At 40.7% G+C, this 21969-nt stretch overlaps 1 protein-coding gene across 4 annotated transcripts in view; it reads left to right on the top strand.

Moving 5' to 3' along the window:
• Fhit (fragile histidine triad diadenosine triphosphatase) overlaps positions 1–21969 on the top strand; it is a 1508502-nt gene that overhangs the window by 1157593 nt on the left and 328940 nt on the right. The window contains exon 2 of one of the 4 annotated variants that reach the window (XM_055599199.1): positions 462–541. The exons of the other annotated variants lie outside the window; for them this stretch is intronic. Within the exon in view, the coding sequence (XP_055455174.1) occupies positions 526–541 (16 nt within the window). The 5' untranslated portion in view covers positions 462–525. The remainder of the gene's footprint in view (positions 1–461; positions 542–21969) is intronic. 4 annotated transcript variants of the gene reach the window in all.

Genomic DNA, 21969 nt, shown 5'->3' with positions numbered 1-21969 from the left:
TTCTGCTAGTGATTTAAGTCTAAGGCCGAGATGTAGTAAGGAGCTGGGGCATACCTGGTGTACTGTTTTCCTCTGTTGTTTGTGAAGCCAGAGTCTTCAGCTCCATGCAGTTACCTTCAAGATAACAGTGTTAATTCATATGTCAGAGTTAGGCTCCCAAACACCGTAGTTTTAGCACTGCTAGATAATTATTATATTTTTATGTTTCGTTTATATGTCTTACTTATCTTAGTCAAAACCATGGGTGCATATAATGATCAGAAAGAAATGTATATGAAGAGAACTTAGCTCCACTTTCTTGCCCCTATGACCTACCAGCCTCTTGTCTTCCAGATACTGAAGTTTCCTTTAACTTTTTGCAAAAGAACTGACACTTTTTGTCAACTTGAATACTGTGTGACACAGATCCTTCTCAGGCTCTTCTTAATGTCTAATGTCACAACCTTATTCACATTCTCCAGACCTTGCTGTACTTGAAGCATGCTGTGTCTTGAAGCACAGGCCTGAACTTGGTCCTGGCAGTACATGCAGCTCTGCATTGGTAAGCCAAAAGTCTGTTTAACACAGTTGCTGGTGATGTATTTTATCGTTTTGGTGGAGATGCATTTCAAACCTAAGGATTCGCTTCTACTGAGCTTCGTTGCTAGACCTAGGTTTTGAGAATTCTTATACATTTGAGCATAATTTTGTAATTCTAAAAGTTTTAAGGCGTTTTTAAATTTTACACACTGAGAAGGGGTTGTCAGGTGTCCAGCATACAAATTTTCCCTCCTGAAAACTTGGGAATAAAAACGCCCATCTTCATCTCCTTTCCCTAGCTTCCCTTTCTCAGTGGCTTTATCAACCATTTGAATGACATGTCTGTCAGGTGGATTTTGTTCGCTTACTGAGTTTCTGCCCTTTTAGTGTCAGTCTGAAGGAAAATAGACAGAATACCTGAAGAGAGCATGGGTTAAGTCAGTGGTCTGGCCTCCCTTACCCAAAAGAATTTGGGTTTTCCCCCTACTTCATGAACTCTCATGTGGTATAGTGATGAATCTGGGCTATATTGGTTTCCTTAAGTGGTAAGATTTCTCCTTTTTAACTATGTTCACTCTCATCTAGTAAATGTCAAAATGATGCATGCTATTCCACAGTTGATTCTGTTAGCCAGTACCTGTGGCTACATTCTCACTCTATAGAAACTGCATTATAGTTGCCTTGAACCATCCATTTTCTATAGTCATAGATTTAAAGTTCTCTCTAGGCTCAATGCAGATTCGTGAGGATGTGCTTTATCCTTTTGCATGTTTTTTTTTTTTTAATCCATGTGTGTTGGAATATCTTTTATCTCCAGTCAGTAGCATGTGCAGTTTTTCTATAGTTTTCAATAGCATTGTTTCTCAGGTATTTTTGTTGTCTTTCTTTTCTTTCCTCTTCTTATTTCTCTTGTATCTTCTTTTCACTTATTTATTGTATTGTTTGGAGACAAGAAAAGAAAAAAAGAGATTTGATATTAGACCATTCTGTATCCATGCTACTTTCTTTTTCTTCCTCTCCATCCTTCCTCATCTCTCTTACCACTTTGGAAAAGTTTTAACTTTTTCTGTAATGCTTGTATTGCCACTGATGTCTTTGCCTCCAGTGCTTAACTCTGAGGTGCTTCAAAGTACATGCTTTTCCATTAAATTTGATTTCTTATCCTACAGAATTTAAAAAATAAAACAAAACAAAAATAAAGCTTGTGCTTCATTACTTTCACATTCTTTTAATCACAGTGAGCGCATCTCCTCTGTGCAGACCATTTCCCAGAGTTCTTTTCTGCTTTAATTGGCCAGTGTTTGGTTCTGAGCTATAGTTGAAAATTGTGGGATACCTTCTTCAGATAAATTCCCTATTCTTATAAAAGAAAGAATATTGTCTTTATTGAAAGATGATATGTTTACTTCTGATGTAAGATAAAAAACTAATCTTTTTTTTCTTGAGTAATTTGCTGTGGGGGATGCATCTTAGTGGATTTTTTTAGCATTGCATAATAACCTAGCATGATATTGTAATCTGAAAGATATTATTATTATTATTATTATTATTATGCCTCTCTTGTTTGTTTTCATTTTTTGTTTCCCCTTTCTTAATTTTTTATTTTTATTTTTATTTTTTACAATTTATTCATGTTTTATTCTGATTATAGCACCCTCCCTCATCTCCTCCTGGTCCCACCCTTCCTTCTTCTTCTCCCCAATCCCCTTCCCCTAGTCCACTGACAGGGGAAGTCCTCCTCTCTTGCCATCTGATCCTAGCCTATCAAATCTCATCAGGACAGTCTGAATCCTCTTCCTCTGTGGCCTGGCAAGGCCATACAGCCAGGGGGAAGTGATCAAAGAACAGGCAACTAGTTCATGTCAGAGATAAACCCTGCTCGCATTACCCAGGAACCCACATGGACTGAGCTGCCTATTGGCTACATCTGAGCAGGGAATGTAGGTCCTCTCCATGTGTGGTCCTTGGTTGGTACATCAGCCTCTGCAGGGGACCCTGGGCCCAGATTTTTTGACTTTGTTGGTCTCCTTTTGGAGTACCTGTCTTCTCTGGGTCCTTCATTCCCCCTTTTTCCATAAGACTTCCTGCCCTCTGCCCAAAGTTTGCCTATGAGTCTCTGCCTCTTCTTCAATCCCCAATTGGGTGGAGCCTTCCAAAGAACATTTATTGTATGCTCCCATCTTGTTCTCTCTCTTCCGCAGCTTCCGGTGTCTATCCTGTTTGTCATTCTAAATGAGAATTAAGCATTCTTTCTAGGGTCCTCCTTGTTACTTAGCTTCTTTAGACCTGTAGATTATAGTATGGTTATTGTATTTTATATAGCTAATATCTACTTATAAGTGAGTATATACCATGCATGTCTTTCTGGTTCTAGGTTACCTCACTCAGGATGATCTTTTCTAGTTCCATCCATTTATCTGCAAATGAGTTTCCCTTTGAGCCTCTCTTTTTCTCACTCTCCTGCACAAGACCTGCCACCCATTCTGTTTGAAACTTATCTCTAGCGTCTAGCGTGCCTCCATGATTTCCTCTCTGCTTTCCTCCCAGATGACATATTCATTTATTTGAAAGAAAGCATCATTTGTTTCCTAGTATCTGATCAGAATAACAGTGAAATGTTCATTTAAAATTAATGCTTTGAGCAAAGAACCCTCTCTGTTTACTTGCCTTGCAATATTTTAATATTTAAGATGCTATGATGAAAAACTTGTGGAAGAAAAATCTCCTGGTGTGATCTGGTTGCCTAAGAATTTACACTCAGCTGTAATATTTTATTTGCTATAATTACTCTCTGACAAAACAGAGAATTGAAATGCAAAAATACAAAATGCTTTCAGTTTGCATGTGATTTCAGAATGTGGAGGGGAAAAAAAACTCTTTTTGAGGGACAGAATATAAAATAAGGAAGGAACCTCAGTCAGACACCCATCTCTGCACATCTGCAGTAGGATGCAAACCAAAGGAAGCCATGCCCCCGCCGAAGACATTGTCAGGGGCTGTGTAATGTTCACCTGGGGTTGGAGAGCAGGGCAGGGACATCACCTTAAAACTCTCTCCTTGAAGTCTCACTGTGGCTTTTTGTAGGTCCTTCCGCAGTGTGGCATCTGGGAGTCTGCTCTCAGACATTGATGCTGCTTCCATGAAATGTGTCATCCTACTGATCTCTTGTGAGGAAATACCCAGTGCTGTCCCCCACCACCCTCCTCCTCCCTTTATTCGTAGCTTTGAAAGGCACAGGATTCAGTGTGATTGTGAGTCTAAGCAGAGCAACGCAGCTAACACCAAGGCGCTGTGTGTCACTCACAGACCGTCTTGATTTCCTCTGCTGGAAGGAAGCCTTCTTGCATGCAGAAATGGAGGCTCTCACATACTGAATCCTGGCTCTGTCCCATGTTTACCTTACCCTTTCCAATCTGAAAAATGAGCCCCAGTATTCTCAAGTAGAATAGGGCTACCACAGGAAGTAATTAATAGAGGAAATTGAAATGAGTCTTTTTATGATTAAATTTAACAAGTGCTCTCCAGTCAAAACAAAGCAAAACATTCATTTGATAACACACCAGGGACAAAAAGTTGTACTACATTTTTACATTTTGGAAATGGCTGACAGCTGTGTACTGGATCCTTATAGTGAAAATCTCATTTTTCTCTGAAAACATATAACTTTTTTTCAAATATATAATGAATTTTATGTAAGTTATTGAAGTAAGTGGTATGCTTTTAGGGGAAAGTATGGAAAATAATTTATCTTGAACAACTGACAACATTCTAATATTTCTGACATGTAAAGTAGTTAATGCATGAGATTAGTCCCTAGATAAGCCATGTGTTATCAGGATCTGGGGCAGGTTCTTAGGAATGGAGAACTGTATTAGGCAATACATATAAAAAAACGTAGTTTTCTCTAAGTAATCAATAACAGAGGATTTAGTAATACTTAATTAGTCCCCAAGTGTTGACTTTATGATCTAAATTCATTTTAATTGGATTTTTTTGTAACTAAGAAGTTGATTCTGTCTTGAAGGAGTTTTTGCTTTCAGAGAAAACTTTTTCATGTAACATGAATGTGGATTTCAGTAAACATTTTATTATTTAATGGGAATTATACATTTCAGTATGTTCTTTATTTTTGTTTGTGGTTCAGGAAGGTTTCTAGTTTCCCTAGGGCTAGTCATATCACTTGTCTATTACCATATTCCTGCCAATCACGAGGAATTGGATGAGTATCAATTTCTCCCCATAGAAGTTGGCATGCAGAGAGAAAGAGTTTGTGGTGCACAATATGATATGCATGAATTCTGTGAATTTAACTTTGTATCAGGCCGGGGAGATGGCTCAGTGGGTAAAGCACTTGCCATGAAAGCCTGGAGTACTGAGTTTGAATCCTCAGAGGCCACTTAAAGCTGGAAGGAATGCCTCACATCTGTAATCCCAGAGCTTCTGTGGCAAGCTAGAATTCCTGGAAACATGTGAGCTGGCTAACATAGCATACACAGAGATGACACAAAGAGACCCCACCTCAAACCAGGTAAAAGGGGAGGACCAGCATTGAAGGTTGTCTTCTGGCCTCTACATATACACTGTAGCATCTCTGGGCCCATACTCACATATTTCTACATATATCATAAAGCCACAAACACAAAATTAAAAAAAATTGATCTCTATGGAAGATATACAAAGGAGCACCTTACAAGATCCTGTTGAAGTTATGCTGGTTTATACTTAACAAGTAGACAGTAAACTTTTGTGAAAGGAAAAAACAGTTGTTTCAAAGCTGCATAAAATTTTTTATTGAAAGTATGAAGCAAAAACAAACCGAGAACACTCTCTGAGCAGGTATCATGAGCTTCACAAACTTGGGACATCTCTGCTACTTCCCCCATGATACTATTTGATTCTATTGGTTGTATCCTGTTGCTTACTTCATTTCCATGCCTTGGGAAGATGGGCTTGTACTTAGCCATCCTGGTCTGTCTATGCCCTAGGCTGCCCGACCTGACCTCTTACCTCATGATGTCTTTTCCAATTAACATTTCCAAGAGAAAGGGAGCATATTTTGTTATATTTCATGCAGCATTTCACGTCATGTTGTGAGTGTATTTCACAAATCGTTTGTGTTTGTCCTTGTTGCTGGACATGGACACATCCATAGGGGCCTTCTTCCAGGCCCATCTTTGTGTTCTTCAGGGGTAGGCTAGGACTGACATGTTTAGTAGTTGTGTCTTTTTACAGGTAACCAGAGCAGAATTTCATGGAAGAACTTTAGAATATGGGCATATTTGCCTCCTATATAAACAAAAGTCAGGAAATACTTCATTAAGATGGTAAAATATACTTTCCACAAAATTTACCATCACAACAATTTTCTGAAACTCATTCATTGACACTGAATATTCTGTGTTATATAACCATTTCATTTCCAGACTCTCTAGCATTCCAAAGAGAAACTATGCCTAATACACACGCACACACACACACACACACACACACACACACACACACACACATGCACACACAGTCACACACACTTCCCTTTTCTTCTTTCCCCACACTCCTGACTCAGTTGTGCTTTTCACTTTCTCTGAGTTTTGTCATTATAGAGCCTTCTCATACAGTATTTAACTTTTAAAATCTTTTATAAATTAGGGAAGCAAGACAGAGTCAAGTTCTCATGTATCCAAACTGGCCTGAAATTTTCTGTATAATTACAGCTACCCTTGATCTCCTGGTTATCCTGTCTCTAACTCCCAAGTGATGGATTGTCTCATTTCAGTTAATAGCATGTTTTAGGTTCAACCATGTTGTAAAATGTCAGCCTTTCATTCCTTTTAAAGTCTGACTAATATTCTAGGATTGTATTGCTATGTTTTGTGTGCATGGAGATAAGCATTCAAAACTGAGCTCTCTAGGGCAGGAATAGTATGGCAGGCTTACTTGTTGGCAGCAGTGGTTATAAAATGGCCGATCAAGTACGGTTCACATCGTGGGTCTTGCTGATCCCCTGTTTACTAGTCATACCACTGCTGGAACATGGGATTTTCATTTAATTTCCTGAGTGTTCTCTTCAGCTGTCACACGATAAAACAATACCTCTTGAAGATTTGTTCTCTGGCTTCTAGGAAGTAAAGCATAGGGTGTAAGCAGTGTAACTCATGCTCAGTGTTCAGAATGCATATCCCACATCCTCTCTATCTTTACTCATTCTTCCATCCCAGAACTTCCCACCAGAGACAAAGAGCATGTGGCCCCAGGGACAAGAGAGAGACTTGCTTGAGTATGGAGAAGCTCCTTCCACATCTTAAGCTGGTATTCATCTGGTTATCTTCATCTTTCTCAACATATCCAACATGGACAGATAACTGAAATGATGACTGAGTCCTTAGGAGCCACAAATTATATACCACCAGGGAAGCTGTCTGGAAAGAGCCTGTAGCACATGGCAGAAGTGAATGCTTTGAAACTGGCTCCTCGAAAAACAGATCTATCGCTTTTGGTATTTAATTTAACCTACCACGTCTCTGTTAACTAATAAACCCATCCCTTTGGCATGCTGGCCTTCAAGACTGGATTTATTTTCTGGCCAAGCCTCCAACCCTAGCACTCAGAAGGCTTGGGGCAAGAATACCATTCCTTTGATGCCAGCTTGGATTCTTCAGAGAGAATCTTGTCTCGTCAAACTAAAATTAGTGATAAACCCTATTCTAAATATTTTTTGTAGCATTTTACATATAGCCAGGACCCAGGGAATTCTATTTCCATCCCTTCTTTATTTTTCCAGTTTTTAATATAATTTTTCTTGGTGCAAACACAATAGCAATAGCAACTAACCTCTGTGTTGTGCTATCATGATGCTGTAGAGTTGACCAGGATTTTCAAAAATATGCTGGAGACTTAGAAGGAAAAGTTCTTTCAGCTGCTGTTGATCAGGTAGTAGTGTGTGTGTATGTGTGTGTGTGTGTGTGTGTTTTAGTCAAAGGAATGTGACAAGGAGAAGCCCACTTAAGATGTCACTTTTTCTGTAGAAAAAAGTAGAAAGTAGAGCTGACAGTGAGCTCTGTTTTAAGAAGCCTAATGGTGTACAGTCGAGTGAGGCACAGCACAGCACACATTTCTTGGCATGTGGAAAAGTGTCTCAGGTATGACAGCAATATAAGGATTTGTCATGTGGAATGGGCTAGTCCGTAGAAAATGTGACAGGACATTTCTTTCTCTTATATTGTAAAACTGTCCTGCATGCTCTAATGTGCTCACACAAACACACACACACACACACACACACACACACACACACACACACACACACCCTTAGTTCCAGCATTAGTTTGTAGTATGAAGCAAAAGTAGCCATTCCTAGCTGATTATTCCCTTACGGTAAACAATCAGAGCACTACCACAACTAGTTATTAGTGTTGTGTAAAAAAAATAACAATATTGTTTAAAATGCTATGGACAAAATTTTAAATTTTAAATTTCCTGTATAAGGATTTGGTATACAAGGGAGGCCGAATGGCAGACATTGCCACAGTAGGCAGTAAGTGTTGAGTCCTCTCCTTGCACTGGACATGAGTAGTCAGTCAGCATTGGTGTGAGGGTATTAACGAGCCAATCACACAGAAGCTCTGCTATTTCTTTGTGTTATTCTTAGTGAATGTAATCGGCAGCTCTGATGGCACTGAATGGACTTTCCCACTTCACCGTGATGAACCCTCCGAGTTTGGTGCTATGTGGGGACCACCCTCTAGGGTAGTGGTAGAGACTGGTACATAGGAGTCAGGTCACTTTCATCAGGTGCATACTGTCCCATGATTTTATGCTCTGTAAACTTTCTCCTTTCTTCTGTTTTAATATATTAATTTTTCTTTCCAGTAATTGTTTACAAACATGTCATTTGGTTCTGAGAGGAAATTTGAACCTAATCCAAATTTTTAAAAACATTCGGAACAGAAAAGCTAAATAATTCATATGTAAAGCTGTTATCAAATTAAGCTGATTCCACTCCCCATAACAGCTCATTTTTTTTCTCAAGGACTGAGTAAAATAATTACAAATGTTCTCTCCTCGGATAGCCACGCCTCCTCCCCTCCAGTAATCCCCTAGAGGAATACAATGGGTTTTGCTTCAGAGTCCACGAGGGAAGTGTCTGTTGGAGTGGGGTTGTGGAGAGTTATGCTAAGTAACTAGACCAGAGAGTTTGTACAGTTATGAACACATATGTTTTAAAGAAAACATTTTTTCCTGTACTGAATAGTTGAAGGTTTTACTGCTGTGTCCAGTATATAAGGTTAATTAGGAAAGATCAGAAGAGGTGATGGAAAAGAGAAAAGGTGAAAGGAGACTCACCAAATGGCAGGCGTGACTTGCTCACAAGAAAATAATGCTGGAAGGGTCTTGACCATTGTTCAGCCTCCCTGTCTGCGACTGTGCTTACATGTGGGTAGAGTGTTTTCTTTGCAGACAGCTTGCTTTCCCCTCTGCAGCTCACTAGCTAAGAAATTTGAAAGTTCAGGAGAAATAAGCACTGGCAACACTGGAGGAATCAAACATGCAAGGGTCTAGCCCTTTAGAGGAGGCCCTCAAGGGAATGGCATGGAGGGAAGAGAATGCACCATATCCATGATGAAAGAAAAAAGTCACCAACAGAGATATGTTTATAAATATGTTATATATAATAGATAACGTAAGTATGTTATTTATATTATAGTATAGTATATGTGATATATTATATTAAATATATATCCAGGACTGCTTTGACTCTCTTCCTCTGTGGCCTGGCAAGGCTGCACAGTCAGGGGGGAAGTGATCAAACAGCAACAAATCAGGTAATCTAACAAAAATGGGGTACAGAGCTAAACAGAGATTTCTTAATAGAGGAATTTCGAATGGCAGAGAAACACTTAAAGAAATGCTCAACATCCCTAGTCATCAGGGACATGAAAATCAAAATCACCCTGAGATTTCACCTTACACCCATCAGAATGATTAAGATCAAAAACTCAAGTGACAACACATGCTGGAGAAGATGTGGAGAAAGGGGAACCCTCCTCCATTGCTGATGGGAATGTAAACTTGTACAACCACTTTGGAAATCACTCTGGCGCTTTCTCAGACAATTAAGAATAGTACTTCCTCAAGATCCAGCTAGACCACTCCAAAATATGTTCAAATTCACAACAAGGACATTTGCTTGACCATGTTTGTAGCTTTATTCGTAATAGCCAGAAGCTGGAAACAACCTAGATGTCCCTCATCTGAGGAATGGATACAGAGATTGTGGTACATTTATACAATGGAATACTACTCTGCAATTAAAAACAAGGAAATCATGAAATTTGGAGGCAAATGATGGGAACTAGAAAAGATCATTCTGAGTGAGGTATCCCAGAAGCAGAAAGACACACAGGGTATATAGTCACTTACAAGTGGATATTAGGCATAATATAGGATAAACATACTAAAATCTATACACCTAAAGAAACTAAGCAAGAAGGAGGACTGTAGGTAATATGCTCAATCTTCATTCAGAAAGGCAAAGGGGATAAACACCTGAAGAGGGAGAAAATGGGAACAGGACAGGAGCCTTTAACAGAGGGCCTCTGATAGACTCTACCCAGCAAGTATCGAAGCAGATGCTGAGACTTGTGACCTTTCTTGTACCCTCTCTCTGCTTCCTGTTCATGGTTTCAGATGTGAGCTCGCAGTTGTAGCTCCAACTACCTCCTACCTGCTACCTCTGCTCTGATGTCCTGGAGTCTGACCCTCTGGAACATAAACCCAAAGCAATTTATTTGTTCTATAAGTTGCCTTGGTTATGATGTTTTATCACAGCAATAGAAAAGTAACTAACACAATGATATTATTAAATTTATGAATAAAATATCTCCAGGCTTGGTGTGTGAAATGTGAATAAATCTTTTGTTTAGACTTGATTTCCATGCCAAAGACTTCACTTTATGCATACACAAATATTCTCAAATATGAAACAGTAATAGTCCCAAACATTTATGTGGACATACAAGTGTATAAGTGTTCATGATGTGCAAGTGCATGTAAGTATGCTGATGCGGGTGTGTATGTGTATGTTCATGTGAGGAACAGAGGCCGATCTTGGGTGTTACTTCTTGGCTGCCCCTGTTTATTGTTGTGTTTTGTTGAACATTGTTTCAGACAAAGTCTCTCACTGACCAGGGGCTTATTGACCAGATCAGGCTGGCTATCCAGTGATTACCAAGGATCTGTTTATCTCCACTTCTCTGGTGATGAGATGTCGGGCACACTTAGCTTTTTTTGTGTGGGTTCTGGAAATCAAACATAGACCCTTCTTTTGGGCAGTAAGCACTTTGTGGATGAGGCCATCTTCCCAGCTTCCTAAGCATTTTTGAGTGAAAGCTAACAGAGCTGTGTTGCAGGAAGCGTAAAGAAAAAAGAAAGAAAATAGAAAAAATTATCTGAAAGTCAAATTGAGCTGCTGTCTGCTCTGGCAATCATAGACTGAGAAGCACTGGTGAGGGCTGGGAGCAGGAAGAGGGGCTCTGGCTGACACTGCAGGGGTGCAGGAGCCGGGGCTGCTGTGATCTAGGGGCTGTCTCAGAGATCAGAAGGCTTGTTTGTTTCCTTGCTGAGTATTTTGGCTGCTGCTTCCTGTTCCCCAGGAGAAAAAGCAGATGAGTGCTAGGTCCCAGTGTTGATGACAGAGTAGCTTTCAGAAGCCCCACTTTTTCTTCCCACTGTCGGCAGACTTCAAAGGGCTGACTTCATTGCATTCATTTCCTTAAGGAGAGGTTGCAAGTCAGGCTGTGGGCGGAGTCCGAAAAGGTGCAGAGACCTCTGTCCCTCAACGTGCTAAATGGCATCGAAGGATGGCAGGTGGAAGCAGCGCATGGAAATGCTTGGTGGCCATACTTTGGCCTTTATCTTATCTGGGCATGGTTTGATCAGCTGGAAGCCTGTCTCTGGCTGAAGTCTCACTGCTGTCATTGTCTCTGACACAGATAATTTTGACACAAGATGCAGTCTTTAGAAATGATTTTCTAGGAATTTCATATATAAGTATACTCTGTATTTCATTTCTACTCCTTATATCTCCATCATCCTGCCACCTGGACTCATTATTACTTATGGATACGTATATAAAACCTGAAGAATCCAGTTAGTGCTTCAGCTGGGATTAGGCCTGTCTTCTGGGGACAGGGGCCTCCTGTGACAAAATTAGTTCACCCTCCCTTAGCAGCCACTGACGGCTTATTGCTTCAAGATGCACTCTTCAGTTTGCTTTTTAGTTTGCTTACATACTAAGCGAAGTTGCGTGAAAGCTCAGTCCTAACACAGTTCGCACCTAGGCAACCATCTTTCCTCCCACGCCAAAAGATCCCATTAGAAGTTCTCCTGTGCCTTTCCTTTCTTCTGGGTATCATTGATGTCATGTGTTAAAATTGAAATTATCTGTCATCTGCCATCCTGATCAAAGTGGAAATCCTCAAGGGACCAACTCGTGCCTGCCCCTGTTGGTTGCCTCGCATCTAGGCCAGGACCACAAATAACAGACAAGTTCAGTGTGTTTTGCTTGAATACATGAATTAATTGAGGCATCTTTAGAGTAGCCTTTGGGCAAGTGAGCCACTGCCTTCCCTGGATCAAATTTCTAATGTTACCTGCTAAGGGGTTTATTTATTGAGCACTTCCGGCTGTTAGGTCTTATGAAAAATCTTGGGTATATTTGAATCTATGTCCTTAAGGAAAGCATAACCTAGTTGAGGACATGAGATAACTCAGTAAATGACACCAAAGGAAGCCATGGGAAATGCAGTGAAGAATTTGAGTAACTGATAGAATTTTAAGATTCAGCAGTTGGGTGCCTGGGTCCTATAGACCAGACACGTAAGAAGAATTACATGGATGTGTTTGGCATGGAAATATTTAAACTACCTAGATTTATGTACAACTCATTGTAAGCGAGTGTTTTTCTTGAGTGAGACTCTTCAGCTTTGACCAGAGGGATAAAATATATCAAATGCTGTTTTTAATAGGCAAGTTAAATAAATGAATTGTTGACAAAAAAGAACTTAATTTTTTTGTTTGTTTGTTTGTTAAATGGTCCAGGAACTCATAATCCTCCTACCTTGACAGCTAGAAGGCTGGGATCACAGGCATCTCATTAGCTTTCAGAGACATGATTCTTTAAATTATAAATACCACTTTATAGATCAGATTAACCCAAAATAGTCAGATAGTCGATATTATTGAGGATGCATGCATGAGGATTTTTGAGGTCTGTTTGATATAGGAATAAAATATCTGCTTGCTGATAAGAGAATCAAGGAGTGAAATTAGCTTTATCTTTCTTGAGAGGAATTCAAGGACTCAGAATTAAGTCCCAGGCCAGCAGCACCCCCTATACACAGACGGAGCCACTGTGGAAAGCTCTCAGTAGCTACATTGCAAAGCTAGAAAGCAAACCTAGTTCACTTTCCACAGATGAAAAAGAATTCGATAGGTGTTGGCATTGATAGTGTGTTGTGTTTAATCTGCCTTCCGAATTGTGCTTCGCACTGGCATCTTTTACCTTCCTTCTTTGTATCGGCCTCCATACGTGGTGGGCATGGACTCTTAGGAACAGTCTCCAGTCTGTCGCTAATGCTAATTCTTCATTGGAAATAACTTTTCCACATGGAAGTTTCATAAATGGACACATATAAAAGAAGATGCATGGGCCTAATAAATATCGCTGGTTTTCTTACAACCCAAAGGCACTCCAAAAGCACTTAAAGGTATTTTAACAACTGGATACAAAGATCAAGTTTAATATAAATGACTTAAAAGTAGAGTAAAATTGAGAATTAAGTTTCCTGGTTGTGCTCAGTTGTGTATTAAGGTTCAAGTTAAATAAAGAAATCCAACAGCCACAAAAATCTAATGCTTTTCCTGCTGAACAATATGTCTATATGCGGCAGTAGTAATACTTAGGAAGAATGTGTTGTACCTAGGGATTGTGGAGCCAAGATCAGAAGAGACTGAGAAATAGCACCTAAGCGACACCTAAGGGAGCCAGGGCTGCTGTTGTGTTACTCACCTTACACACCCCAGCTTCTCGTATTTGGGAGAAAGCAACAACCGGCAATATTAGGCCCACTGCCAACAGTGACGCAAATGGAATCTCACAGCAGCATTTCGTTTTCATGTTGAGATTCTCAGATGCTTTGTTTTAAAGTCTCTCGTACAACTGTAAATGGAATCGTGTTGGCAGCCACAGTTAATGTCATCAAGATTTTCAGCAAGAATCAACCAGAGGACTTTGCCTGTGAGCGCTGCATGTTGAGAGAGAGCCTGTTGAATGAGGAAGAATCCTAGTGTGGCCCTGTGGTTACAGCCCGGCAACCCGCAATTCCTACCCCATTTAGCCTTGTAACGTTGTTCTGCTTTAGAAGCCATGGTTGCTCAGAATGCAAGCGTATCTAGACACAGGCTTTTGAAAAGTGAGCTAAAGTGAGACCGTTGGGACGGTCCCGTTCCCATCTGAATGGTGAGTTCTTAATGAGAAGAGACTAAGGTACACAGAGAGAGCACGGAGTTCTCAGAGGGAGGGCCATCCCCAGAGCCTGTACTTTCAGCCTCCCCAGAAATCTAAAAGTAATTCAAGTCCTCTGTGGTGTGTGCATGTGTGTGTGTGTCTCTCTCTGTGTGTGTGTATCTGTGTCTATGAATATAGGTATGTATCAGTGAGTATATGTCTGTGGGTATGTGTGTCTGTGTGTTAGTGTGTTTGAGTGTATATATGAGGGTGTGTTTGTAAGTGTGTGTGTGTGTGTGTGTGTATGAGTGTGTATATTGTGTATTTTCATTTTCATGTGTGCCTGTGGAGATCAGAGTCAACTTCTTTTGTCTTCCTCAGTTGCTCTGACCTTATGTTTTGAAACATGGTGTCTCACTGAGCATGGAGCTTGCTGATTGGTCAGAATGATTCACCAGCAGGTGACGGGGATCTTGCTGTCTCTACCTTCCAAACACTGGATTACAGGCATTCACTGTTGTCCCTGACACTTCTTGTTGTTGTTGTTAGTGGGAGTGTGTATGTCTGAACCCCGTTCCTCATACTTGTGCAGCGAGCACTTTACTGAGTAACCACCTCCCTAACTCCAAGTTTTCTTTTTTAAAGCCCTGTCTATAGTAGCTAATGAAGGTCCCCCTAACGAGCTGACTAGCCTCCTTTTTATAATGTAGCAGATAGCATGAGAGAGAACACCACATTAAGAGCATTGACCTGCGTGTAGTGGCGTACATCTCTAATCCGACCTATGCTGATGGTAGAGCCAGAAGAATCACACTTTTAGGTCAGTTTTTACTAGGAATATATAGAGTATTTTCCTAGTATCCCTAAGGCTCTGGGTCCAATTCGGCCAGAACTCCAGAGTCCAGTAAGATTGGTATTAGGTCCAGTTTGCTGATTGCTGGTTCTTTTAGCTTAAGTGTCTTCACTTTTTGTCTGTGAAGTGGTAAAGGTAATCATACCCACCTACTAGAGTTATTGGGGAAATTAAAGAACTGAGTGTGTTAGTTATGTGCTTGTTAGGGTGTGATGTCACGTCCTGGGTGATGCAAAATGCACCCAGGAACCAGAGCAGTCTGGCAGTTTATGACTAGTGTGGGCCTTCCCACCATAAACAAGGAGACGACTTCGGGGCAATGATGTATGGTTCCCATTATTTAGTCACTTAAGATCCTGGCTTTTAAGTTATTGTTGGAATTTGAATACTGACTGACCATGACACTTAGTTGTGTTTTGGTTTTTTTTGTGTGTTTTTTGTTTGTTTTGCATTAGTGATGTCAGTATACTTTTGTGTCATTAAAAGGATGTGGTAATCTGAGTAAGAAGGGGTCCCACAGTCTCATATATTTAAATGCTTAGTCACCAGGGAGTGGAACTGTTTGAAATGATCAGAAGGATTATGAGGTGTGGCCTTCTTGGAGGAAGTGTGTTGCTAGGGGTGGACTTTGAGGTCTCAAAAGCTCACACCAGGCCCAGTGTCTCTGTGCCTGCTGCCTGTTGGTCAGGATGGAACTCACACCTACTTCTCCAGCCCCACTGTTTTCTTCTGCCATGGCTCCCCCAACCCTGCTGCTGCCCTGCTGCCATGATGATAATAGGCTAAGCCTCTGAAATTGTAAGCAAGCCCCCAGTTAAATGCTATCTTATATAAGAGTAGCCTTGGTCATGCTGTCCTCTCACAGTAATAGATCAGTGCCTAAGATAAATGGGCATCCAGAAGCACTGAGAAACTGACCTGAGTTACAAACTCAAGTGTTCGTAAGGGTGAGACCCTCTGGAGCACTGGGTATGAACTCCAGCCTCACACAAAGATACACTGTAGCAATATAGAATGACTTTGTTACATCGACAACAGAATTAGCCTCCTGAAGACAGTACTGCTATGTACTAACAGTTGTATTTTGGGAAATATTACTGTGATATGGCTACATTTTAAAATATAAGAGATTGTTAGCAAATATCATAGGGAGAATGCAGATTCCTCAGTGTGTTTAAGTTTATTACTTCCACAGATGAAAGTGGGGCCTTAGTGGACATGCTGAGAATCTTCCTCTTTCTATCCTCAATTCCTTGAAATCACATAAACTTTTAACGTGGGAAAGGAATGGTGGGCCTGAGGCAGCTGTTTCCTCTGTAAGGTGAGAAGTCATAGAATCCCATGCCAAGTGTCAACAGCAGACATGGCAATGCCCTCTGAGGACACTTTGTCAGAAAGTGTAGGTTACTTTTTGACTGCCTTTTAAGGAAGTTGCTGACTTAAAACATAAATAGAAAACTGCTACCAATTCTATGCTTTAGAGTTAATATATCCAATTCCTGATGATCATCACTACCTTTCTTGAATAATTTCTTTCCTTTTTTGTCTTCTCCTCTCCTCTCTTTTTCCTGGATAAGAGTATTTCTCTTTATGTGTCCTTATGCAACAGAGAATATGTCTGTTTGCCACCTCCCACCCCATTAAATCCGTGGAAAAGCCCTGGTTTCTGGTAATGCAGAAAGGTGCTGGGATTGCCTGGAGATAGGCGTATATTCTTCAGGCAGGTGTCTTGTGTATCTCAGCCAGCAGCTTCCAGAATTTTTTTTTTAATTCTAGCTTCTAAGCCCTGAGGACAGGCTGGTCAACAGACACTGAATGTGGACACAGCTGGCATAAGCATGTTCACTGAACTGACTGGCATCATGTTGAAAATCCACCTGTTCCTTGAGTACTCTGCATTTCTCTGAATTCAGCATTATGTAGAATGGTCCTGTAGGATGATCATAGTGGGCTTATGTGGGAGGTTTACAGGATTCACGAACACAATAGAAACCAGCAAGGGGGTACCGAAGGAACAGCTGCATTGTAGTCAATGCTGTTCCCAGTTTACCTGGGTAATTCCATGCCTCAGATCATGCATATCTGAATTTCTGTGCAGAAAGATAAGGTAAAATTGCACATGCTTATAGAAATACCGGCTTATCATTAACTATAAAGAAGTTTTAAAAGTGTTTGGGTGAACCCTTTTAGGTTTGGCAGTAAAATATCAGAAAATCCATCTGAATGTTACTTTTTAGGCTACAGATACATGGAGAGGTTGATGCATGATAGAATAATTCATCTTCCTTTCTGTGCAGTTCTTCGTCTTAGATGTTCTGAGAGCTTGTAAATCATCCAAATCTTATTATTTCTTTTCCTGACATCCAGGTTTTATTTCTTCTTTTTACAGCTCCATCGTCTGACCAGTCCCTGGGTCAGACTGTCTTCTCACATGTTAGAAGTACACATCCTGGGATGAGGTGAGAGGACAGAGAACAGGAGAAGAAGTAGAGAGTTCTTGAGTTTTTTTCTTTCCTTCTTCTTCTCCAAGAGTGTTGATGCATATACCTGTCATATCAGTATCTTGGAGCTGAGCTAGAACGAAGAGGTCAAGACTAGCCTGGGCTGTGTAGTAAGACTGTGACTCCCTAAAATTAAATTATAACAAACACTTAAAATACAATTTGCCTCATATTTTTTAATGTGTGTTCCTGGATAGTTTTGAATTTATTCACCTTGCTGTGCAACATTTATCTAGAATGTTTTTATCTTATAGAAGTAAAACTCCATAACTCGTATATAGCAGCTTTCCTTCTTTTCTTTTGTTCTTTGGTTTCCTTTCTTACTTTCTTCCTCCCTTTTTCTCGATTCTTCTCTACTCACATCTGTTTATCCCCGAAGACCAATATAAATGGCCAAAGCATGCAGATAAGCCTTTGAGTAAAGGAGATATCAGTCTGCCAGACTTCACCTGTCCTTGAATTCATGAACAGTGGGTTTTAAGTAGGACCACTGTCTGATAGGCCTGGACTGGCCTTCTGTGAGGTAACAATGTCCATGGGGCTTTGCGTGAATCCCTGCCATTACCATCACCAAGTGCCTCACACTGCCTTACTTGCCTCCACAGGCACATGCACACATGTGACAGACACATATGTAAATGATTTTTTAAAACACCAAGAAGGTAGTGGTATTCACACTAAAAATGTGCTGTGAATTTGATTCTTATTCGCACCAGTGATGAACATGAACCAGTGTAACCCTTTATGTTGAGAGTTTTGCCTTTTATCTCATGGATCAGCTGCTGTGGGCCTAATCAAATGTTGCTTTTGTCCTTCCTCCTGCCCACCTTCCTCTACCATCACCTACTGCTGAGACACGGGCAGGGAGAGCTGGCAGTGAAGGGCAGAAGGGCTGCATCTGATTGCACGGCTGTAGAGGAGTTGCATCCTGGGTCCTCAGACCCACAATGCATTAGTGCTGTTTCAGGGCCTTCTGTGTGCTTTCTGAACATTTGTTCTGCTTCGCGGTTTAAAGACATCGTTCTAAAACTTTCTTGGCTGCCACTCATTAGAAGTTAATCAAGTAATTGAAAGCTTGAAGTCTAATTCATGAAGACAGCTCGTCTGTCAACACAGACATCCTGAGATAATTAAAGATCTCTCAAACCCCTTTCTCTTATCCAACAAACACATGTTTTCCTGATTTGGGGGCTTTACTTGGCTGTAAGTTTCCTCTGTGCTGTAAAGCAGCACATGTAATCTGTTTATGAGTGAACATTTTAGCAGAAGTGAAAAAGAAAAAAAAATCAATCTCACTGGTTTGACTTATAACAGTTAATAGAGAAAAATTGAAAATATTGAATTTTGGATACATATCTCTGCTTTACAGTTTGAGGGTGGCGTGGATGTTAAATATCACTCACCATACTGGCCTGTTATCTGGATTATTCTATTTTATTATTTTTGAAGCTCTAAAATGAACTGAATAATTAAATCAGTTTATGCATTGTCTCTTCCACACCATGGAATATGAATCTCACTGTGGTGACAGGATTAAAGAAGAGCAAAAGCCTCAAGCTGTTAATCAGTGCCCAGTTTATTGCTAAGGACTTAACACTAGTTATATATTTTAGGATAAAAATAAAGATTTCGTGTATACACAAGTGTGTATATGTGCATGTGTGTCTCCCCATACCCACACATACGTATACACACGTATACACACGACAGGCAGTTGCCACAAGTTCTGAGGGCTGAAGAGACTCTGCTACTTAGCGTCCCGGCACTCACGCTTTCTATACAGCCTGGCTCAGCCTTTAGTGCACACGAGCCAATAACTTTAGCAAGGTAGATGGCCTTCTGAACTGTTCTCTCATCTGTAAAATGGAGCTAACAGTTCAGCTGATTTATATCTATGTATCTGTTGTAATGCTGAGACAGGGGTGCTGGAAAGCGTGAGTAAGGAACACCAGAAGATTTGGTTTCTCCTCATTTATTTACACAAAACTGCAGTAAAATAATTGTGGGCATAGTGCATGTAGGACAAGGCTGTTTTATATTTTGCATATAGGTTCTCTAATCAGTCCACACTCCCCAAGACACAGGCTGGCATGAAGACAAGGAGAATTCGGGAGCAGAGAATCTCTGAGTTGTCTCTCTTTTGGTCAAGGGCATATAGCATAGAACCCTGCACAGGTTAGGTTTGTGGTGCTTTGAAGAATGGTCCCAGTGAGCTCATCGGTTTGAACGCTTGGTCACCAGTTGGTGGAACTGTTTGCTCATTCAGCTTAAGGTTCTCTGTAGTGTGCTTTTTCAGGACTCAAAACCAAGAAAAGGGAGTAGTTTCTGTTCAATTTCTGGTGCGTTCTTCCCCTGAAATAACCTAAAAGAGTTTCAAGGAGCCCTGGAGACACATTAGAGCGTGTTTGTTATACTTTGGTAATGTCCAAGTGTAGGGTAAAAGTAAGTGTCCTCAGACAGGATCTGTGGGGAGCAGCATGCAGCACTGTTGACAGCTTCTCAAAGCTGTGTTTTCTCACCAAAGGTATACAAAGTCATGCTGTGAAACGAGAATGAGGATTCGCAAGAATAGAAATGAGACTTGCCCTAGAGAAAAATGATTTTGAAGAGATTTTTATTTAAATTTGAGTAACAGTGACCCAAACTTTCCTAGGGAAATTTGTCTCCTGGGGAAGTAGAAGCTGAGTTCCTTCTGTGTTTGCCAGGTGTTACTTATTTGGTATCTTTGGCCTGTGATAGTTTGGTAGACATCACTTCTCGTTTTTGTTTTTATCTTTGGGGGCTAATGGAGCTGGGATCTCCTAGACTGACTGAGATACTAGAACCAAAGCAGACCAGTAGTCTAAGGAAGTTCTGAGGCAGCATTCCTTGCCTTCTTCCCTGGCCCAGGGGTAAATAGGTCTGTCTCTAATTAACAGGAGATCCTGTTCCAAAGGGCCTGAGTGGCTCCAGCTGGCAGTACTTACTGTCTAGGGCTTTGTCTACCAGCCTTTGCTGTTTTCCTGAATTGTATGGTAGCAAAAAGAAGCCTTTGGCCCTAAAGGAAACATTAAAAGGAGAACCTAAGTACTTCCAAGTTGCTTCTCTTCTCAGGGCTCATTCTTAAGGTAGCAGTAATTCCAGGGTAAAACTGGGAAGACCATGTGTAGGCGGATTTCTTGAGCTGACTGGGTCTCCTTGAGGACCAGGTCCAGGGCAGGGAGTAGGGGCTGAAGGTTTGGCTTCAGAGGTGGTGTGTGTAAAAGACTTGTGCCTATTGATACTTCTGGTTTTAAGACTTAATTTTAAAGGTATCAGTGCTTTAGATACTTAGAAAACACTTCAGAGCTATGGTTTGAATACAGACATAACAGTGCTTTCTCACTTTTGTAACTGCCATTTCAGACAACTGTGCCTTGCCGTGAGAGTTCCTAATACAGTTTGCGGCTCTAGATGGTTTGCTCTCCACCATGGTTGCATTCAAAGCTTCTCAGAGTCAACTAAAAGGAAATCCAGTTTGTCCTAGTATCTCCTAAGAGAGCAATTTCATCCCCCTAGGCATTATTCCGTCTCCACCATGAAAGCATGTTCCCATATGTCTATTCCAACATGGAAGCATGCTAGGGTTGTTCCTGACCTTCCGGATACCACCCCCCAATCTGTTCCTTTATGTCTTACCTGGCCCAGATTCTCTCCCCTTTGCCATCTCTGCCCTAATGCCAAATCTTTGTGACACAGACTCAGTCCACCCAGTTCTGTATGTGGAAGCATTCTGCACCAGTTGAACAGATTTTGAGCACATAGGAGCCGGGAACCAGGCTTTGGATGAGATGGTTGGTAAGTGAGGTTTATGAGAAGGCAGGGAGATTTTACATGTAGTGAATTGTAGCTGTAGTTCCCCACCGCCGTTAAAACATACTGTGAAGAAAACCAAGCACGCAAGATACACACATGGCCATCTTATAAACACTGTTGCTTGCTTTTTTTTTTTTTGTTTTTTTGTTTTTTTGGTGATTGTTGTCATCATAGGCCATTTTGTTCACCTGTATATTTTGAAACAGCATATATGGTTCTCCATAAATATTTACTGAGCAAGTTAAAAAACTAATAACAGTGATTCCTCCATACAAATCTGTGAGTGCCTATAATCTTTTCTACCACACAGATGGAAACAGTTGACTCTGAAAAGTGACGTGCTTTGTCAAAGTTATGACCACAGAACTGACAGAGCTAATGCTTCCAATCCAGTATATCTGATTTTAAGATCTCCCACGAGACAGTGCCGCCTGAAACACTTCCATCATCATTCTCCCATTGTAAAAGGGCTGAATCCACCATGCAAGCAGGTGCTGGTTCTGTCCTTTACTTTTGCTGTTTATTAGATGTTGCTGTGTTAACTAGAAAATAAGACAAATAAGACAAACTGAGTGTTGGAGCAGATTAGGGATAAATGGCTATTTAGCACGATGACCCCAGGTAGCTCCTGTTTGGATTTCCTGCATTCCAGACTCAGAAAAGTTGAGCAAGTAGATGATTCTACTATCCTAGCAACTATTCTATAAACTTTGTGTGTGTGTGTGTGTGTGTGTGTGTGTGTGTGTGTGTGTGTGTGT

The sequence above is a fragment of the Psammomys obesus genome, unplaced genomic scaffold, assembly GCF_907164565.1.
Source record: "Psammomys obesus unplaced genomic scaffold, mPsaObe1.curated_primary_1811, whole genome shotgun sequence".
NCBI classification, from domain to species: Eukaryota; Metazoa; Chordata; class Mammalia; order Rodentia; family Muridae; genus Psammomys; species Psammomys obesus.
This window is presented reverse-complemented; position numbering and strand designations above follow the sequence as displayed.